This window comes from Gadus macrocephalus, chromosome 11 (genome assembly GCF_031168955.1).
Source record: "Gadus macrocephalus chromosome 11, ASM3116895v1".
NCBI classification, from domain to species: Eukaryota; Metazoa; Chordata; class Actinopteri; order Gadiformes; family Gadidae; genus Gadus; species Gadus macrocephalus.
In genome coordinates this window covers 1,144,948-1,163,669 of record NC_082392.1, presented here as the reverse complement: position 1 = coordinate 1,163,669, position 18,722 = coordinate 1,144,948, and the positions used below count along the sequence as shown (strand labels likewise).

The window sequence follows — 18,722 nt, the reverse complement described above, 5'->3', positions numbered from 1 at the left end:
ACAACGCCCTGCATGGAGACGCCACCGGAGTGGACGAGTGAGAGACCCCTGTAGAGAGGGGGGGAGAGAGAGAGCGGGGGGGGTGAGAGAGGGGGGGAGAGAGAGAGAGGGGGGGGGAGAGAGAGGGAGAGAGAGAGAGTGCGGGGGGGAGAGAGAGCGGGGGGGAGAGAGAGAGGGCGGGGGGGGTGTAAGAGAATGCCGGAGAGAGAGAGAGAGAGCGGGGGGAGAGAGAGAGAGAGCGGGGGGGAGAGAGAGAGCGGGGGGGGAGAGAGAGAGCGGGGGGGGAGAGAGAGAGAGAGCGGGGGGGGAGAGAGAGAGAGAGCGGGGGGGGAGAGAGAGAGAGCGGGGGGGGAGAGAGAGAGAGAGAGCGGGGGGGGGGAGAGAGAGAGAGCGGGGGGAGAGAGAGAGAGAGCGGGGGGGGGAGAGAGAGAGAACTAATATCTGAGACCGTCATAGCCAGCCGTGCACATTAGTCCTACGATACAATTGTTTTCCCTGAAATACAATCAAACATAAATACTATTACAATTATTTAATTAAATTGAATGCGAGTGCAGTACTCGAATGGGGAGTCAAAGTGCCCTCCCTAGTGTCGGTCTCAGAAGCTGCTTCAGTGCCAGGGGCACACATTCCCTGACTTCAAAGCTCTGAAGTCTCTCTCTTATCTCACTTCTCCCTCCCCTCCCCCCTCCCTCCCTCCCCCCCCCCCCCCATCCTCCTCCCCCCAGGGACATCCAGAGGATCACCCTCCCCAGTATCGGGCGCCTGCGCCACTTCACCAACGACACGCTGCTGGACCTGTTCTTCTACAACAGCCCCACCTACTGCCAGACCATCGTGGACACGGTGGCCTCCGAGGTCAACCGGCTGGACGCGCTCTTCAGGCAGAGGCACCCCGACTTCAGCGCCGCCGTGTCGGTGGTGGGGCACAGCCTGGGTGGGTGGCCCCGTCCCCGTACCCCCGCAGGGAGGGGCTGGATCAGGGTTTAGGGGGTTTAGAGCCGGCCGTTTGATCATTCTCCTTTTCATTTCTTTGTTCAGGTTCACTCATTCTCTTTGACCTGTTGACCAATCAGAAGCCCCCTGCAGGCGACGTGGACGCCGAGGAGGTACGCTGAGGCCTCTTCTCCATCCTCTGTCCTCTCTCTCCTCTCTCCTCTCTCCTCTCTCTCTCTCTCTCTCTCTCTCTCTCTTCTCTCTCTCTCTCTCTCTCTCTCTCCTCTCTCTCCTCTCTCCTCTCCTCTCTAAAATGCGTCCAGCCAAACGATAATGGACTGTACTTTGATAAGAACCAGCTCCCGCCCCCTCTCCCACTGGGCCCCGCCCCCTCTCCCACTGGGCCCCGCCCCCTCTCCCACTGGGCCCCGCCCCCTCCCCCACTGGGCCCCGCCCCCTCCCCCACTGGGCCCCGCCCCCTCTCCCACTGGGCCCCGCCCCCTCTCCCACTGGGCCCCGCCCTCTCCGTCCTCTCCGGCCGGTCTCACCCGTCTCTCCGGTCCTGTCCTAGGGTGTGAGTGACGACCCCTGCCCCCTGAGCAGCGGGGCCCTGGAGCAGGCTCTCATCAGACTGGGGCTGCAGGAATACCTGGCGCCCCTCCAGGGAGAACACCTGGACATGGAGTCTCTGGTAACACGCACGCACGCACGCACGCACGCACGCACGCACGCACGCACGCACGCACGCACGCACGCACGCACACCCAGACAACCAGACACCCAGACACCCAGACACCAGCACGCACGCCCACACACCCCGTGGGAGAGTGACTCTATTGCAGCATAACGACATCGTTGGGTTAACGATGCCCCCCCCCCCCCCCCCCCAGACGCTGTGTCAGGACGAGGACCTGAAGGCCCTGGGGATTCCGCTCGGCCCCCGCAGGAAGATCCTCAGCTACGCCCGCAGGGCTGGCCGCACCCCGCAGGTACCCCCCCCGCCCCCCCGCCCCCCCGCACCCCCCGCCCCCCTGGAGGAGCCCCAGACTGTAGCTCTCCTCATGAGTAGAGTTACACTACACAGGGTTACAGTAAACACTGTTCTTATTTGGTCAAAGAACTTTAAAATAGATATATATGTTAACTGTTCATTTGTTTTTGTAATTACATAGCTAATATCTTCGCACAGCAAACGTTGAGAAACGATGAGTCCGCTGTAGTAATTCAATCTTACCTTGGTCAATTAATGCGGTTTATTTTCTCCGTCCAATAGGATTGCAGGGGCGGCACCGTGCTGCTAGCACCTGACCTCCAGGCCCCGCCCCCGGGCTCCTCTCTGGCCAATCACCACGGTAACCAGTGCTCGTCAGAGAGCACCCAGCAGGCCCAGTTCCACCGGGCCCAGTCCATCACCAGCGCCGTGGACTACGAGTACTTCAACGTGGGCATCGGACAGGTAACCCTCACACACAGGTACACACAGGTAACCCTCACACACAGGTACACACAGGTAACACTCACACACATGTACACACAGGTAACCCTCACACACAGGTAACCCTCACACAGGTACACACAGGTAACACTCACACACAGGTACACACAGGTAACCCTCACACACAGGTACACACAGGTAACCCTCACACACAGGTACACACAGGTAACCCTCACACACAGGTACACACAGGTAACCCTCACACACAGGTACACACAGGTAACATTCACACACAGGTACACACAGGTAACCCTCACACACAGGTTCACACAGGTAACACTCACACAGGTACACACAGGTAACACTCACACACAGGTACACACAGGTAGCCCTCACACACAGGTACACACAGGTAACACTCACACACAGGTACACACATGTAACACTCACACACAGGTACACACATGTAACACTCACACACAGGTACACACAGGTAACACTCACACACAGGTACACACAGGTAACACTCACACACAGGTACACACAGGTAACTCTCACACACAGGTACACACAGGTAACACTCACACAGGTACACACAGGTAACACTCACACAGGTACACACAGGTAACTCTCACACACAGGTACACACAGGTAGCCCTCACAGACAGGTACACACAGGTAACACTCACACACAGGTACACACATGTAACACTCACACACAGGTACACACAGGTAACACTCACACACAGGTACACACAGGTAACACTCACACACAGGTACACACAGGTAACACTCACACAGGTACACACAGGTAACTCTCACACACAGGTAACCCTCACACAGGTACACATAGGTTACCCTCTCTCACACACACGCACACACACACGCACGCACGCACGCACGCACGCGCGCGCGCGCACACACACACACACACAGACACACACTCAGGTGGGCCCTGTTTACAATGCAACAGTCACACACAAATACACTAGAAATACACCATGAGACATAAATTACCAAAAGCACCCGAGCTAAAGACAGCTGCAACCCTCAGTGTCCATATTGACCCCTTTAATGACCGAACATGGAGGGGAGAACATGGCCGGGCCAAACTCAAACCCCTCACACTCAAACTGTCCCTCCATGCTTGCTTGTCCACCTGGAGGTAACCGTGGCTACAGTCTTCAAAGCGATGTTGTGTCACCTCCTGCTTCTCTCCCCCCCTCCTCCCCTCCCCTCGCTGCTTGCCTGGACAGAACAATGGAAGCATAGCCATGGGACAGGTCTGTCCCAGCCAGCCAACCTCTCATCTCCTGTCCTTCCTCGGTGATCTCTCTCTCATTCCACCACACCTCCTCCTTAAGTTTGTCCTTAAAGGGGAACCCTCCCGCCTGGTTAGAAGCGAGCGATACGTACGCTTCGCTATGAGCGTTGTGAAAGAATCGCGATCCGAAACATTGACTCGGTTTCCGAGGATGAATTGCGGAACGGCTCGGACCGTAGACGTGAGGGGGTCTGACCGATTCTGAAAGAAATGACGTAAATGACAGAGTGACAGAGTGCGGGGGTTCCCTGATAAACTCGTCAACTTAAACTGGCCAGAAAGAGAACTACAAATGCTAGTTCCATGCTAGTGGAGGCTAGCATCTGCCCCCCCCCATCACTGCTCTCCAGTGTATGGGGACGGACGGGGACATCGTTCTCTTGCTCCAGTCCCAGTGTTTCATTCATCTCGTCTCCTGCAGCTGGAGTGACGCCCACTAACACCCCCCAACCACCCTCTGGTCCTCATCTCTCCACCCCCGTCTGCATCCCCCTCTGACTGCATGGATCTGCTGTGTGCTCACGCCCCCCCCGCCCGCCCAGAAACTGATCGGTAGATGAATGGGTGATCAGAGAGGTGGACGGATGAATAGACAGACAGACATATAGAGATATATGGTTGGATGAGTAGACAGACATATAGAGATATATGGTTGGATGAGTAGACAGACAGATAGAGATATATGGTTGGATGAGTAGACAGACATATAGAGATATATGGTTGGATGAGTAGACAGACAGATAGAGATATATGGTTGGATGAGTAGACAGACATATAGAGATATATGGTTGGATGAGTAGACAGACAGATAGATAGATAGAAATATAGAGAGGTGGATGGATGAATAGACGGACAGACAGATAGAGAGGTGGATGGATGAACAGACAGACAGACAGACAGACAGACAGATAGAGAGGTGGACGGATGAATAGACAGACAGACAGATAGAGATATATGGTTGGATGAGTAGACAGACAGATAGAGATATATGGTTGGATGAGTAGACAGACGGATAGATAGATAGAAATATAGAGAGGTGGATGGATGAATAGACGGACAGACAGATAGAGAGGTGGATGGATGAACAGACAGACAGATAGAGAGGTGGATGGATGAACAGACAGACAGACAGAGAGGTGGATGGATGAACAGACAGACAGACAGAGAGGTGGATGGATGAACAGACAGACAGACAGAGAGGTGGATGGATGAACAGACAGACAGACAGACAGACAGACAGAGAGGGGGATGGATGAACAGACAGACAGAGAGGTGGATGGATGAACAGACAGACAGACAGACAGACAGACAGATAGAGATATATGGTTGGATGAGTAGACAGACAGATAGAGATATATGGTTGGATGAGTAGACAGACAGATAGAGATATATGGTTGGATGAGTAGACAGACGGATAGATAGATAGAAATATAGAGAGGTGGATGGATGAATAGACGGACAGACAGATAGAGAGGTGGATGGATGAACAGACAGACAGATAGAGAGGTGGATGGATGAACAGACAGACAGACAGACAGAGAGGTGGATGGATGAACAGACAGACAGACAGAGAGGTGGATGGATGAACAGACAGACAGACAGACAGAGAGGTGGATGGATGAACAGACAGACAGACAGACAGACAGAGGGATGGATGAACAGACAGACAGACAGACAGACAGATAGAGAGGTGGATGGATGAACAGACAGACAGACAGACAGACAGACAGACAGACAGACAGACAGACAGACAGATAGAGAGGTGGATGGATGAACAGACAGACAGACAGACAGACAGAGAGGGGGATGGATGAACAGACAGACAGACAGACAGAGAGGGGGATGGATAGACAGACAGACAGACAGACAGACAGACAGAGAGGGGGATGGATAGACAGACAGACAGACAGACAGACAGACAGACAGACAGACAGACAGACAGACAGAGAGGGGGATGGATAGACAGACAGACAGACAGACAGACAGAGAGGGGGATGGATGGATGCTTGCTTTGTCTCCCCCCAGGTACAATAATGTGTAGATTAAATGTGTATCAGTCAGAGTGAATCCTCACCCTGTTCTGTCAGTGACCCTCCCCCTCTCCCCCTCTCCCCCTCTCCCCCCAGGTGTCCATCAACTACCCCCAGCTGGTGTTCCGGCCCCAGTCCTTCTTCGCCTTCGGCTCCCCCATCGGGATGTTCCTGACGGTGCGCGGGCTCAAGCGCATCGACCCCAACTACACCTTCCCCACCTGCAAGAGCTTCTACAACATCTACCACCCGGTGAGCACCCGGGGGGGCCACCGGCTCAGTGCCCCCATCACCGGGGGGGCCGAGGGGTCAGGAGGTCATCAGACCACGGGGGACACGGGACAAGACGTTTGTAATTAAATTATATCAGAGAGATATTTGATAGGAGCCTCTCTCTCTCTAAGTCACTAGGGCGAGAAAATCCACCGCATTTTCTGTTTCTAGTCAAGTACATGTCTTATCTTACAGTGCGTTCACACCCAAAGCGAAGCGAATATTCTACATGCGTGCTCACAAACTTCAAAACACAACGCAAGTGTTTTGAAGAGTATTGGAGGAGGAGGAACATTGGCTTGCGCACCAACGTTTATTTCTGCCAATTTATTCTCAACCATGGCCGAGATTACCACCATTGCGATTCTTTGCTTTAAAAGTAGCAGTGATGTCGTTGAACCCACTGTCCTCATTTAGGGTTCATAATATCATCCAGTGCGCACACAGCTTTTGGCTGTGATATTGTATTATATTAAATTATGTAGATATCATAGAGCTCCATGAGTCTGCAAACGGCAACAATCAGAGTGCTATGTGAGTCTGTGATGAGTCTGACTCTGACATGAGTCCGTGATGAGTCTGACATGAGTCCGTGATGAGTCTGACATGAGTCTGTGATAAGTCTGACATGAGTCCGTGATGGGTCTGACATGAGTCTGATATGATTCTGTGATTAGTCTGACATGAGTCCGTGATGAGTCTGACATGAGTCCTTGATGAGTCCGTGATGAGTCTGACATGAGTCCGTGATGAGTCTGACATGTGTCCGTGATGAGTCTGACATGAGTCCTTGATGAGTCCGTGATGAGTCTGACATGAGTCTGTGATGAGTCTGACATGAGTCTGTGATGAGTCTGACATGAGTCTGACATGAGTCTGACATGAGTCTGTGATAAGTCTGACATGAGTCTGTGATGAGTCTGTGATGAGTCGGTGGAGATGGGCGTTTGACCCCCAGCGTGTCCCCTCTGTGCCCCCTGCAGTACGACCCGGTGGCGTACCGCATCGAGCCCATGATCCTCCCGGACGACGACCTGGAGCCCATGCTCATCCCCCACCACAAGGGGCGCAAGAGGATGCACCTGGGTGTGTGTGTGTGTGTGTGTGTGTGTGACGGTGGTTCCCTAACCTTTTTGACTTTCGACCTCAATCTTGGGTCTGCTAATTCATTTTGTTTGCGTCTTCAACCTCCTGCACATGTCCTCCTCGTTAGAGCCCATGAGAGGACCCAGAGTGGGGGACCCCGTCCCCCAGTGGGGGCCCCCTGGCTTGGCAGCATTGGCCCCTCAGGCCCTCGGTATTACTCAATAATTATGTGGAGACATGGGTGTTGGTACGGACAAAATGTCTGGTTTGTGGCCAAAGTGTCCCCGGGCTCCGCAGCAAGGCGAGCTCCTCCGCCGGGGCCCGTCTGGGGGCCTAGGGGCCCACCCCACCCCCCCGGGCCCCTAGGCCCCCAGGATACGATGGAACTCAGAAGAAGTTAGGGAGAAATAATACACATAAATAATGATTAGAATTATATATTTATTATATTTATGATATATTTATTTTAAATATATAATTTCTAAAAATATAATATTCTTTATTGGGACATATAAAATATTTTTTTATAAAAATGGAATAATCTTTATAAATAAAAATGGAATAATCGTTAGATAGATAAAAAAACAATACTTTTTAAAAAATAAATAAAAGTAGTATGAAACTAATCTGAATCTAACGGGTAGGGTTGAAATGATGCGAGCAGGTTTGGCATAACAGAGGGCTGACGTGATAGGTGGGGGTTCATCACCCCTTCTAGATTAAAGCTGTGATTCATCACGACTGCTCTGGCTCCAGGCTGTCAGGGGGACATTTTTGCTTGCCATTGATGGATAACATTACAGCTCCCTCGAAGTGAAGCCAAAACCTCGTGATCGCCCCCTGGTGTTAGGAGTCTGTTCACAGTGATACTGGCTGATTATAGTGACAACAGCTAGGGAGAAAAGGGGAACTAATAACCAAAGATATGCTACTTTTACCATTCAAATGCCTGTCAGCCCTGGTCTCTCTGTCCGTTGATGCCTGGCCTATGGGGACCCTGGGTGTGGTTGTGTGGGTGAACCAGCGCCCTGGGCCCGGGGGTTCTGATGGTGACGGCCTACCTCTGTGTGTGTCCCGCTCAGAGCTGAAGGAGAGTCTGACCCGTATGAGCGCCGACCTGAGGAACAACGTGCTGGGCTCGCTGAGGACCGCCTGGCACTCCTTCTCCCGGCCCAGCGTGGCAGCCCTGCTGCCCCCCTCCGAGGACGGGGCGGGGGGGGAGGAGAAGGAGGAGCAGGAGACCCCCGGTACCACACCTCCTCCGTCCGTCTGCCTGTCTGTCTGTCTGTCTGTCCGTCCGTCTGTCTGTCTGTCTGTCTGTCTCTGGGTGTCTGTCCGTCCGTCCGTATTCTTAGTGTGTGTGTGTGTGTGTGTGTGTGTGTGTGTGTGTGTGTGTGTGTGTGTGTGTGTGTGTGTGTGTGTGTGTGTGTGTGTGTGTGTGTGTGTGTGTGTGTGTGTGTGTGTGTGTGTCTAGATGTTTTTACACTGGCAAATATGCCCGTCTTATGCGTGCCTTTTTCCCTACACACATCGGCGGTTTCGTTTTGATCTAAATGCAATTTGACGCTCCGCGGTTGCGGGGGGGGGGGGGGCAACGCAGTGATATCAACATGAGCAGTTCTAACTGGAGGGCATGTGTTCATTCTATTGAAGTCTAACGCAATACTTTATTGTATAGCCTACTATTGGTTGTGCGTGCGTGCGTGTGTGTGTCTGTTGGGTTATCTGGATTATATAGGATGTAGCAAGCAAGTGATGACCAGTGATAACCAGATAAAACAGGGAAATCCTAGAACTTGGAGAGAAGGTGATGCAGGCGCATTAAACGAAGAGGGGAAGAGATGGTGCGATCTATGAGAAAGACACAGAGGAACTTTCCTTACGAGGCTTTTGTCGGGATAAAAAAAGAAGTGGTCGGCAAAATAAAGAATATGTTTGCGTTTTTGCACCCGCGTTTGTAGCCTACACTCAGATTAATTCTTGCATGCAAATCTCTTGAATCATAAAAAAACAAACATTTGTTGTATGCAAATTATTTACTGTCCGTGCGCAGCCCCGCCTTCTCCAGTGAACCAAGACAGCCGGATGCGTGTCGACGGGGGATTTAACCCCTCGGTTTAACACAGGCAAGGCAGTGAAATTGCCGGGCGTGCCAAGCCGGGACCAAACCGGCCTGGCAGTGTAAGGCCTTACGCCTCAACGTGCCTGTGTTCAGGCGCATCAGTGTGTCTGTCTGTCTGTCTGTGTTTGTGTGTTTGTGTGCACGTTCAGAGGAGCGTCAGTGTGTGTGTGTCTGTCTGTCTGTGTGTGTGTGTGTGTGCGTGTGTTTGTGTGCACGTTCCGAGGAGCGTCAGTGTGTGTGTGTCTGTCTGTCTGTCTGTGTGTTTGTGTGCACGTTCCGAGGTGTGTCAATGTGTGTGTGTGTGCAGCGGCATGCGGTCTACTCACAATCCTGCCCTTTGAACGTGTTTCCTCTCCCACCCCTCAACCCTTACCTCAAACCCGGCTCCAGCCCCCGCCGGAGGGGACGAGACACGGCTTGATTTGTGGAGTAAGATACTGGAGTGGCCCCGGGCCCTCCACATGCATTACTTCCAAGGTAAGCCGGTAGGACAACTTGGCCTGCTTCAAGTGGCTCATTCTCATGATGCTACAGTACATCAGCCTGAGGTATAACCCTGATGCTACGCTCCATCAGCCTGAGTTACGTCTCCCTGATGCTACGTCAGCCTGAGGTATAACCCTGATGCTACGCTACATCAGCCTGAGCTACGTCTCCCTGATGCTACGTCAGCCTGAGATATAACCCTGATGCTACGCTACATCAGCCTGAGTTACGTCTCCCTGATGCTCTAGCAGTATGAGGCATAACCCTGATGCTACGCTACATCAGCCTGGGCTATGTCTCTCTGATGCTACATCAGCCTGAGATATAACCCTGATGCTACGCTACATCAGCCTGAGCTACGTCTCCCTGATGCTACATCAGCCTGAGTTACGTCTCCCTGATGCTACATCAGCCTGAGATATAACCCTGATGCTACGCTCCATCAGCCTGGGCTACATCTCTCTGATGCTACGCTCCATCAGCCTGGGCTACGTCTCCCTGATGCTACGCTCCATCAGCCTGGGCTACGTATCTCTGATGCTACATCAGCCTGAGGTATAACCCTGATGCTACGCTCCATCAGCCTGAGTTACGTCTCCCTGATGCTACGATACATCAGCCTGGGCTACGTCTCTGATGCTACATCAGCCTGAGTTATAACCCTGATGCTACGCTACATCAGCCTGGGCTACGTCTCCCTGATGCTCTAACAGTATGAGGTATAACCCTGATGCTACGCTACATCGGCCTGGGCTACGTCTCTCGGATGCTACATCAGTATGAGGCATAACCCTGATGCTATGCTATAGTAGCAAGAGAGATGACCCTGATGCTACGTCACATCAGTATAAGTATATGTCATCCTGATGCTACGTCATCTTGATGCTACGCTAAAGTAGCATGATTTTTGTCTCCCTGATGCTACGCTATATTAGCATGGGTTGAATGGCCATTTTATACGCACGGCCATTTCCATGGTACATGTCACTCATGCTTAAAATGACTTGTAGGCCCGCAACCTGTCGTACTGTACTCCAATTAAATGATATCGGCCTTCTGTCATAGTTCTGGTGATGATTCAGTGTCTGCCCAGTTTCCTTGTTTACGTTGGAGATATTAACAGGAAATGGTGCGGTGAGTGTCATTATCCGGAATAAACAAAACACGACTAACTTGAATGGAATGGCTGCTCGCCGGGTCAACTCACCCACCCCTCCACGCCTGCTTACACAACGCCTGCAGAACGACCTGCTGGTCATCACGTCCACGTTGCTGGGGTTACGCTCCACCAGATACTGGGTTTGGTGGGCCAGTGCTATCCAGAGACACCCCTGCATCTTAACCAGCGCTGCCCCTTAACCAGTTCTGCCCCTTAACCAGCACCACCCCTTAACCAGCGCCACCCCTTAACCAGCGCCACCCCTTAACCAGCGCTGCCCCTTAACCAGCGCTGCCCCTTAACCAGCACCACCCCTTAACCAGCACCACCCCTTAACCAGCGCCACCCCTTAACCAGCGCCACCCCTTAACCAGCACCACCCCTTAACCAGCGCTGCCCCTTTACCAGCACTGCATCTTAACCAGCGCTGCCCCTAACCAGCACTGCCCCTTAACCAGCACTGCGTCTTAACCAGTGCAGCCCCTTAACCAGCACCGTGTCTTAACCAGCGCAGCCCCTTAACCAGCGCAGCCCCTTAACCAGCGCAGCCCCTTAACCAGCGCAGCCCCTTAACCAGCACTTCGTCAGGGTTGACAGCATGAGGAGCTCCACTCTCTGTGTTCTGCGTCTGATTGTGAACAGAACTGGAGGGATGGGGAGCAGTGGCATGCGCTCACCGCGTTCACTCCTCGCTCTCTGCGACGGCTCTCTGCGACGGCTCTCTGCGATCGCCCGTCTGACGGGGCGGTGAAGGGTTCTGGGCTGAAGCCACAGTGGCATGGAGGCGGTTCCTGTGGAACCTGTGTGTAACGCCTCGTGCTGTCATCGCTCCCCTGGCACCACGCACGCGGCGCTGAGAACAGGTCCGCTGAACAGGTCTGATGGCAGCAGAGCTCCGGGCTCTAGGGCTGCTCGTTAGGCTGCAGACCTGTTCCTACATGTGCGCTGAAATTACATGAGATATGATATGAGAATAGCACTGTCCCAACGAGTAGTGACCTCTTTAGAGATATGCAAACACAGGATGTTTAACCTTTCAGATGTTTTTGAATATTAGCCAGACATTCAGCCAGTCATTGTGTAGCGATCGTGACTCACTCTGAAAACATGCTTAATGTCACTGAGTTCGTTGTAGCCGGTGTCACCCATGTTTTGATGAATATCATCTGATTTGTCAACCGCCATTTCTAAATAAATAAGTATATAATTTAATAAATTCATTTAGAATTAGCTGCTGGCAGTGGGGTTATTTATGGCTGTTTGTAATTTTGTGATGAATGCGTCTATAACACCAAACTTCACTCAACGAGATTCGACTAGTCTGACATTTATCTTGTAGATGTGTCACTCTGAGCCCTGCTCCTGGCATCCAGCGAGACGAGACCTCGACTCTGCCTCCCCCCCCCCCCCACACCCCTCTTACGCCCTGACTGTATGTTGTACGTCCTGGCACTTAATGTACGCACTCATTGTATGTTGTACGTCCTGGCACTTAATGTACGCACTCATTGTATGTTGTACGTCCTGGCACTTAACAATAGTACCTAGCATGGTGTGGCCTCTTATCCTAGCTGTCTGTGTTGTACACGGGGAATGGGTTAACCTAGTGATGGTTAGTGCTTGGCACTTGGTTCTATGGACATCCTCACTGTACCCACAGAGGTATATCGTTGTTTCTCTTTCTTCTGAAAAATGTACTTAATGTAAGTCACTCTGATTGTAAGCATCTGCTAAACGCCTTCAATGCCAGGCAGGCCTCCCTAAAGCCCGTGCCCCCCCCCCCCCCTAAAGCCTGTGCCCCCCTCCCTAAAGCCCGTGCCCCCCCCCCCCCCCTACAGCCCGTGCCCCCCTCCCTAAGGCCCGTGCCCCCCTCCCTAAGGCCCGTGCCCCCCTCCCTAAGGCCCGTGCCCCCCTCCCTAAGGCCCGTGCCCCCCTCCCTAAGGCCCGTGCCCCCCTCCCTAAGGCCCGTGCCCCCCTCCCTAAAGCCTCATGCCCCCTCCCTAAGGCCCGTGCCCCCCTCCCTACAGCCCGTGCCCCCCTCCCTAAGGCCCGTGCCCCCCTCCCTAAGGCCCGTGCCCCCCTCCCTAAGGCCCGTGCCCCCCTCCCTAAAGCCTCATGCCCCCTCCCTAAGGCCCGTGCCCCCCTCCCTAAGGCCCGTGCCCCCCTCCCTAAGGCCCGTGCCCCCCTCCCTAAGGCCCGTGCCCCCCTCCCTACAGCCCGTGCCCCCCTCCCTAAGGCCCGTGCCCCCCCCCCTAAGGCCCGTGCCCCCCTCCCTAAGGCCCGTGCCCCCCCCCCTAAGGCCCGTGCCCCCCTCCCTAAGGCCCGTGCCCCCCTCCCTAAGGCCCGTGCCCCCCTCCCTAAGGCCCGTGCTCCTCTCCCCAGCCTCGTACGAGGAGGCGGAGGCCTCCACTTCGGCCGACGAGCCCCCCCAGCGGGAGGTCCAGGTGGGCTCGCTGAACGGCGGGCGGAGGATCGACCACGTCCTGCAGGAGAAGCCCATCGAGAGCTTCAACGAGTACCTGTTCGCCATCCAGTCCCACCTGTGCTACTGGTGAGTCTGCCGCTGGGGGAGCTCATTATGGGATGGAGGGGGAAGGGAACACCAGTATCAAATCGCCAGGGGGACGTGTGTCCCCAGTCGTCAATGCTGGTAACTGGTTTGAATGGGAACACACTGCAAAGGGCAACCAGGGGAAACCTGGTTGACTGCCTGGCTCGGTTGTTCCTTGACTTATATTTGTGATTGTGAATGTCTAACGGCCTCTTGTCTGTCTGTCTGTCTGTCTGTCTGTCTGTCTGTCTGTCTGTCTGTCTGTCTGTCTGTCGGTCTGTCGGTCTGTCTCTCTCTCTGTCTGTCTGTCTGTCTCTCTCTCTGTCTGTCTGTCTGTCTGCCAGGGAGTCTGAAGACACGGCCCTCCTTCTGCTCAGAGAGATCTACGACCAGCTGGGCGTGTCCTGTGAGCAGCCACAGCAGTGACTCCGCCCTCTGGGTGGGGGGGGCGGGGCTTAACGGGATTTGCATAGCGGTTTGAGATCCTCAGCCAAAGATCTCCCAGCTCATGAGGAACGCCATGAGCTGGGAGATCTTTCATGTGACCCTCCTCCCGAGGGTCACATGACGCCCCCTGCTGGCTCAACAGGGATGGATGGCTGCAGTCACGTGACCTCGGCCCAGAGCGTCCCATTGGTCAGGGGGACAGGGTCACATGGTTTGGGTCCATTAGACCAGCAGGAGTCGGACTGTGAAGGCCCGCCGTCTTCTAGCCGGGCCACAGACCCCAGCGTCTTCCAGGGGGTTCGGCCTTCACTCATCCCTTTAGACGTTGTTTTGTTTTCAACTTTGCACTTTTATATGCACTTCTGTACTCCAAACGTACTGCTTTACTTTCAGGCCTGGCTACTAGCATGTGTGTACCTGGGGCAGCTCTGCTTATAACGATGAAATGTCAAACATTTCTGTCACGAATATTTGTGTTGACCAGAGGAGCTTCTGGTCTGGTCGGGACTGGTTTAGGGTTAGAGGGGGTTAGAGGGGGTTAGAGGGGGTCAGCGGGGGTTAGAGGGGTCCGGGAACCACGACCTGGAACCACTTGGTTTGTCAGGATCCTAAATGCTTCCGGTTGTCGTGGGAACTCCAGGTTTCAGTTTTAATAGTTTACTTTATATAATTTAGTATATACTCGAGGCTGCTGCTCCCTGGATGCTACTAGTGCAAAGTTATAATATAATAGAATATATTAAGTACAGGCAACTTGAGCTAACTGTAAATGAACCAAATGACAGGTTTTTGTATAACATTTTAGCAAAGGGCTAGAATACCAATATATAAATATAACTGAAGTGGACATTGAGGTCATGCAGTGAATCAGTATTTATATGAATAAAAATGGGCTAATAGTTTAATTTAATCAGAAAATACATTACAAGAGTACCGCCTCCGACCACCAGGGGGCGCCAGTGGAGCGTTCGTTTATAAAGCACACGTACCAGTGTGTCAGAAGACCAAAATCATTGGTCACAACGCACAATTTCGACAAGGGCACCGTCATGTTTTTGTTTCATTTTATCGGTGGCTATTTAATATTTTAACAAGGCTATATTCTTTAATTGCAGTTATTAGGACTCAATGTCGGCCCCGGCCATTGGTTTAAAGGGACCCAACTGTGCTGTCATCACTCTGCATGCTCTCTCCTCAGTGCAACGTTCAACACATCGGTGTATTATGTCTGCATGAAGGGCAGACTTGGTACAACCAACTCCCTAGTTATCAACTTGAACCATCATGCCAGTTGTGTTATTTTCCAGTGAGGAAACTAATTTGAAAGACTGCTTGCAATAAAAAAAAAAAAAACGTACCTCAGTCTTCTGGTGTCCGCCTACAGTGAATAAAACCTGTTCTTGTTTGACAGTTATTTAAAATAATATTTTGGCCTATTCAAACTATACTGTATTGGACTGTTTTGACGTCGATTCCCTCGCCCTCCTCTGATGTTTTAACTCGTCAGTCTAACTCGGATAAGGTACATTTGATTGATCGCTCGTCATACCTGGCCGCAGACTAAAAAATGCGGTAGGTCTTTAATTAATCTTTATTCAGCAAACACTATCTTAAGTGTGATTTCAAGGAAGCCCATACACTGTCGTTTTCTATTTAAAAGCCATTCATGTCACGTTGGCTTGATGAAAGTACGTTATGGGATCAAACTCAACACTATATCAAATGAATCCATGTAGGCTCACCTCGCAGATGGGCCGACCGTCCAGCCTCATGCCTTGTGGATGAAAGGTTTAGTGGATGGGGTCTTGTGACATCCATGCGCTTCATTTCAAGTGAAACATTGCATTAGAGAAACAGTCAGATCTAGTCTGCAGGATACTCGATCAGAACAAACAGGTAGTCATTTGTTGATGCTCGGATCGCCGTATGAGGACTACTTCATAATTTATTGCTAAATGTTGTTAGGTCGGCCTAGAGATAATTAAATCAACCAATCTAAACTTCAGGTGTAAACAAATGATTAAACAAGACCAACAAAACTAAAACATATATTGATTTATGATTCATTTATTGATTAGCTTGAATACATTTGATTTATACTATTAAATTAAACCATTAGGCCGGTTGTGGTAAGACAACGCTATTGTAACCGGCGGTTTGCGGACCTCCGTTCAGTGACGCTAACCCAGCAGGGCGGAGCCTGCGGACACCACCCGCCCGAGTAGAGGTGGAGGGGGGAGCCTGTAGACCCCAGCCCTCCCGAGTAGAGGTGGAGGTCTCTGCTCCTCCTCCTGCTAGCCACCATCCACCCACCATCCGTGTGGTGCAGATTATTAACAGTAGAGGCTAGTGTGTCTCTGTGGAATGCTACACACATCTTCTCTGGCACTCCCTGTCCATCTCCCCCCCCCCCCCGGAACATCCCAGCACTTACTGCCCTCTCTAAAGCTCTCTCTTTCTCTCTCTCTCCTTTGAGGCGGTCTCCATGCCTTAATGCCATACAAGTGAATGAAATATGCTTTGTGTAACCAGGGACTGCCTGGAGAGTGGGTGTGTGTGTGTGGGTGTGTGGGGTGGGGCTGGTGTTTTGAGAGAGAGAGAGAGAGAGAGAGGGAGAGAGAGAGAGAGAGAGAGAGAGAGAGAGAGGGAGAGAGAGGGAGAGAGAGAGAGAGAGAGAGAGAGGGAGAGAGAGAGGGAGGGAGGGAGGCGGGACTTTGCAGAGTGGTTGATCAGTGGCATTCAACCCTCTTCAGATTGTAGTCAAGCATCAGAGAGAGAGAGAGACAGAAAGGCCAACTCCAGAGTGAAAGTCTTCCCAGTGTGTGTGAGAGCCCTGCTGGATCAGAGGATATAAGGTCAGATGGGTCGCGCAGCACAGTGTTGACCTCTGAGTGAGCGGGGACTTCCATCCTGCACAGGGCCTGGGAGAGGACACGGCGCTGGAGGGAGAGAGGGGGAGACGGAACACCATGGGGGGCTCCATCAGCCAACACAGGAAGAACTCCAAGAGATCTCCACGCAAGAGAGGCAGCATGTAAGCCCGCAGCTCGCCTACTGTTGACTGTCTAATAATGGGTGTGTGTGTTTGTGCGTGTACACTATGTGGGTGTGTGCAAACGTGTCTGTGTGTGTCTCTGTGGCGTGTGTGTGTTTGGGGGTTTTCTGTGTGTGTGTGTGTGTGTGTGTGTGTGTGTGTGTGTGTGTGTGTGTGTGTGTGTGTGTGTGTGTGTGTGTGTGTGTGTGTGTGTGTGTGTGTGTGTGAGAGAGCAAGAGAACAAGTGTCTTTGAATTGTGCTATGACAACAAACAGAACCCAGGTATGAAGGTAAGACTGGAGCCGTCAGAGGTTTGGCTGAAGCTGGAGAGATCGGTTCAGCTTTGAGCCCTGATGTCCTCCTGTCCCTTGCTCTGTGGTATCACCTGTGAGATGGATTCGGGTCGGCTTAGCTCAGGAGGTAGAGCCAATTGACTTGTTGCCGGAAGGGTGCTAGTTCGATCCCCGGCTCCTCCTAGCTGAGTGACGAGGTGTCCCTGAGCGAGACGCCTCACCCTCACTGCTCCCGACGAGCCGGCTGTCGCCTTGCATGGTGGACACTGCCGTCCGTGTGTCGATGTGTGTATTAACCGTTGTACGTCACAATGGATAAAAGCGTCTGCTAAATGCCCTAATTGTAAATGGAGATGATGGAGGAGGAGGAGGGTGAGGAGGAGGAGGAGGAGGAGGAGGAGGAGGAGGAGGGAGTGGGGCTGGGCTGGGCTGATGTATACGTCTTTGCTCTCCACCTGACTTCCACAGGACTTTGCTCCAGCCTTCCAGTGCCCAGTCACCGCTGTAAGTTGTGTGTGTTATCTGAATAAAGGTTCAGCTCTTCAAATCCCCAGGGCCGGAGGTGAGGGCTGTGCACACGGCTGGCAGTGAGAGAGTCGTAAGCAGGGGGGGACCGCTACGATAAGGATGCTCATGTTGTTAGCGACGAGGTTGCTAAGAGAGGGAGAAGCGTCGAGGTGGTGGTGAGCGTTACTCTGAGCTCTTTGATCCGTGGGACTGACAGCAGCGGAACGGACTCTGGAACTGATACTCGCTCTGGGACCCTGTGTCTCTGTGTCTATGGATCGCTGTGTCGCTCCGACCCCCCCAGACTCAGAGTAGGAGACGCTATCCTGTTCATGAGTTCATTTATTTATGTAGTTCTTTACATATTGCTTTGTATTGTCATCTATCTAAAGTTGGTGGTTGGTTTTGTATGAATAATTTTTTAAGCAAGTTATGCTCCACTCCTCTCAGTAGGAATCTTTATTATTATTATCACTGTATTGTTCTTAGATTTGTTCAGTATTGTTCTCTCTCTCCCCTTCTCTCTCTCCTCCTCTCCTCTCTCTCTCACTCTCTCCCCTTCTCTCTCTCCTCCTCTCTCTCCCTCTCTCTCTCTCTCCCCCCTCTCTCTCTCTCTCTCTCTCTCTCTCTCTCTCTCTCTCTCTTCTCCCCTTCTCTCTCTCCTCCTCTCCTCTCTCTATCTCTCTCTCCCTCTCTCTCTCTCTCTCTCTCTCTCTCTCTCTCCCCTTCTCTCTCTCCTCCTCTCCTCTCTATCTCTCTCTCGCTCTCTCTCTCTCTATTAAGATGTCTAGAAGTTGCTTCTAATCTCTAGCATTATCTTGTGTCGAGCAGTGGTGTTGATGTTTGGATGATATATGTGTGTGTGTGTGTGTGTGTGTGTGTGTGTGTGTGTGGTGTGTGTGTGTGTGTGTTGTGTGTGTGTGTGTGTGTGTGTGTGTGTGTGGTGTGAGTCAGATGTTGCTATGTGTGTATGTGTGTGTGTGTGTGTGTGAGTCAGATGTTGCTGTGTGTGTGTGTGTGTGTGTGTGTGTGTGTGTG

At 52.4% G+C, this 18,722-nt stretch overlaps 1 protein-coding gene and 2 long non-coding RNA genes across 3 annotated transcripts in view; all 3 read left to right on the top strand.

Annotated features, from left to right (window-relative positions):
• The window catches only part of ddhd2 (DDHD domain containing 2), a 22,304-nt gene extending 7,090 nt beyond the window's left edge, over nucleotides 1-15,214 (top strand). Inside the window, 11 exon segments of the mRNA XM_060065643.1 lie at nucleotides 1-37; nucleotides 729-937; nucleotides 1,042-1,109; nucleotides 1,508-1,627; nucleotides 1,827-1,925; nucleotides 2,210-2,392; nucleotides 5,822-5,977; nucleotides 6,982-7,084; nucleotides 8,167-8,331; nucleotides 13,234-13,402; nucleotides 13,747-15,214. The exon segment at nucleotides 1-37 is cut by the window's left edge and continues 105 nt beyond it. Of these exon segments, the coding sequence (XP_059921626.1) occupies nucleotides 1-37; nucleotides 729-937; nucleotides 1,042-1,109; nucleotides 1,508-1,627; nucleotides 1,827-1,925; nucleotides 2,210-2,392; nucleotides 5,822-5,977; nucleotides 6,982-7,084; nucleotides 8,167-8,331; nucleotides 13,234-13,402; nucleotides 13,747-13,828 (1,391 nt within the window). The 3' untranslated portion in view covers nucleotides 13,829-15,214.
• On the top strand, nucleotides 108-502 carry LOC132468061 (uncharacterized). The gene is made up of 2 exons (XR_009528147.1): nucleotides 108-187; nucleotides 425-502. It is a non-coding gene; the product is annotated as an uncharacterized LOC132468061 (long non-coding RNA).
• LOC132468060 (uncharacterized) lies at nucleotides 8,612-12,387 on the top strand. The gene is made up of 2 exons (XR_009528146.1): nucleotides 8,612-9,754; nucleotides 10,111-12,387. It is a non-coding gene; the product is annotated as an uncharacterized LOC132468060 (long non-coding RNA).
• Nucleotides 15,215-18,722: the final 3,508 nt, after the last annotated feature.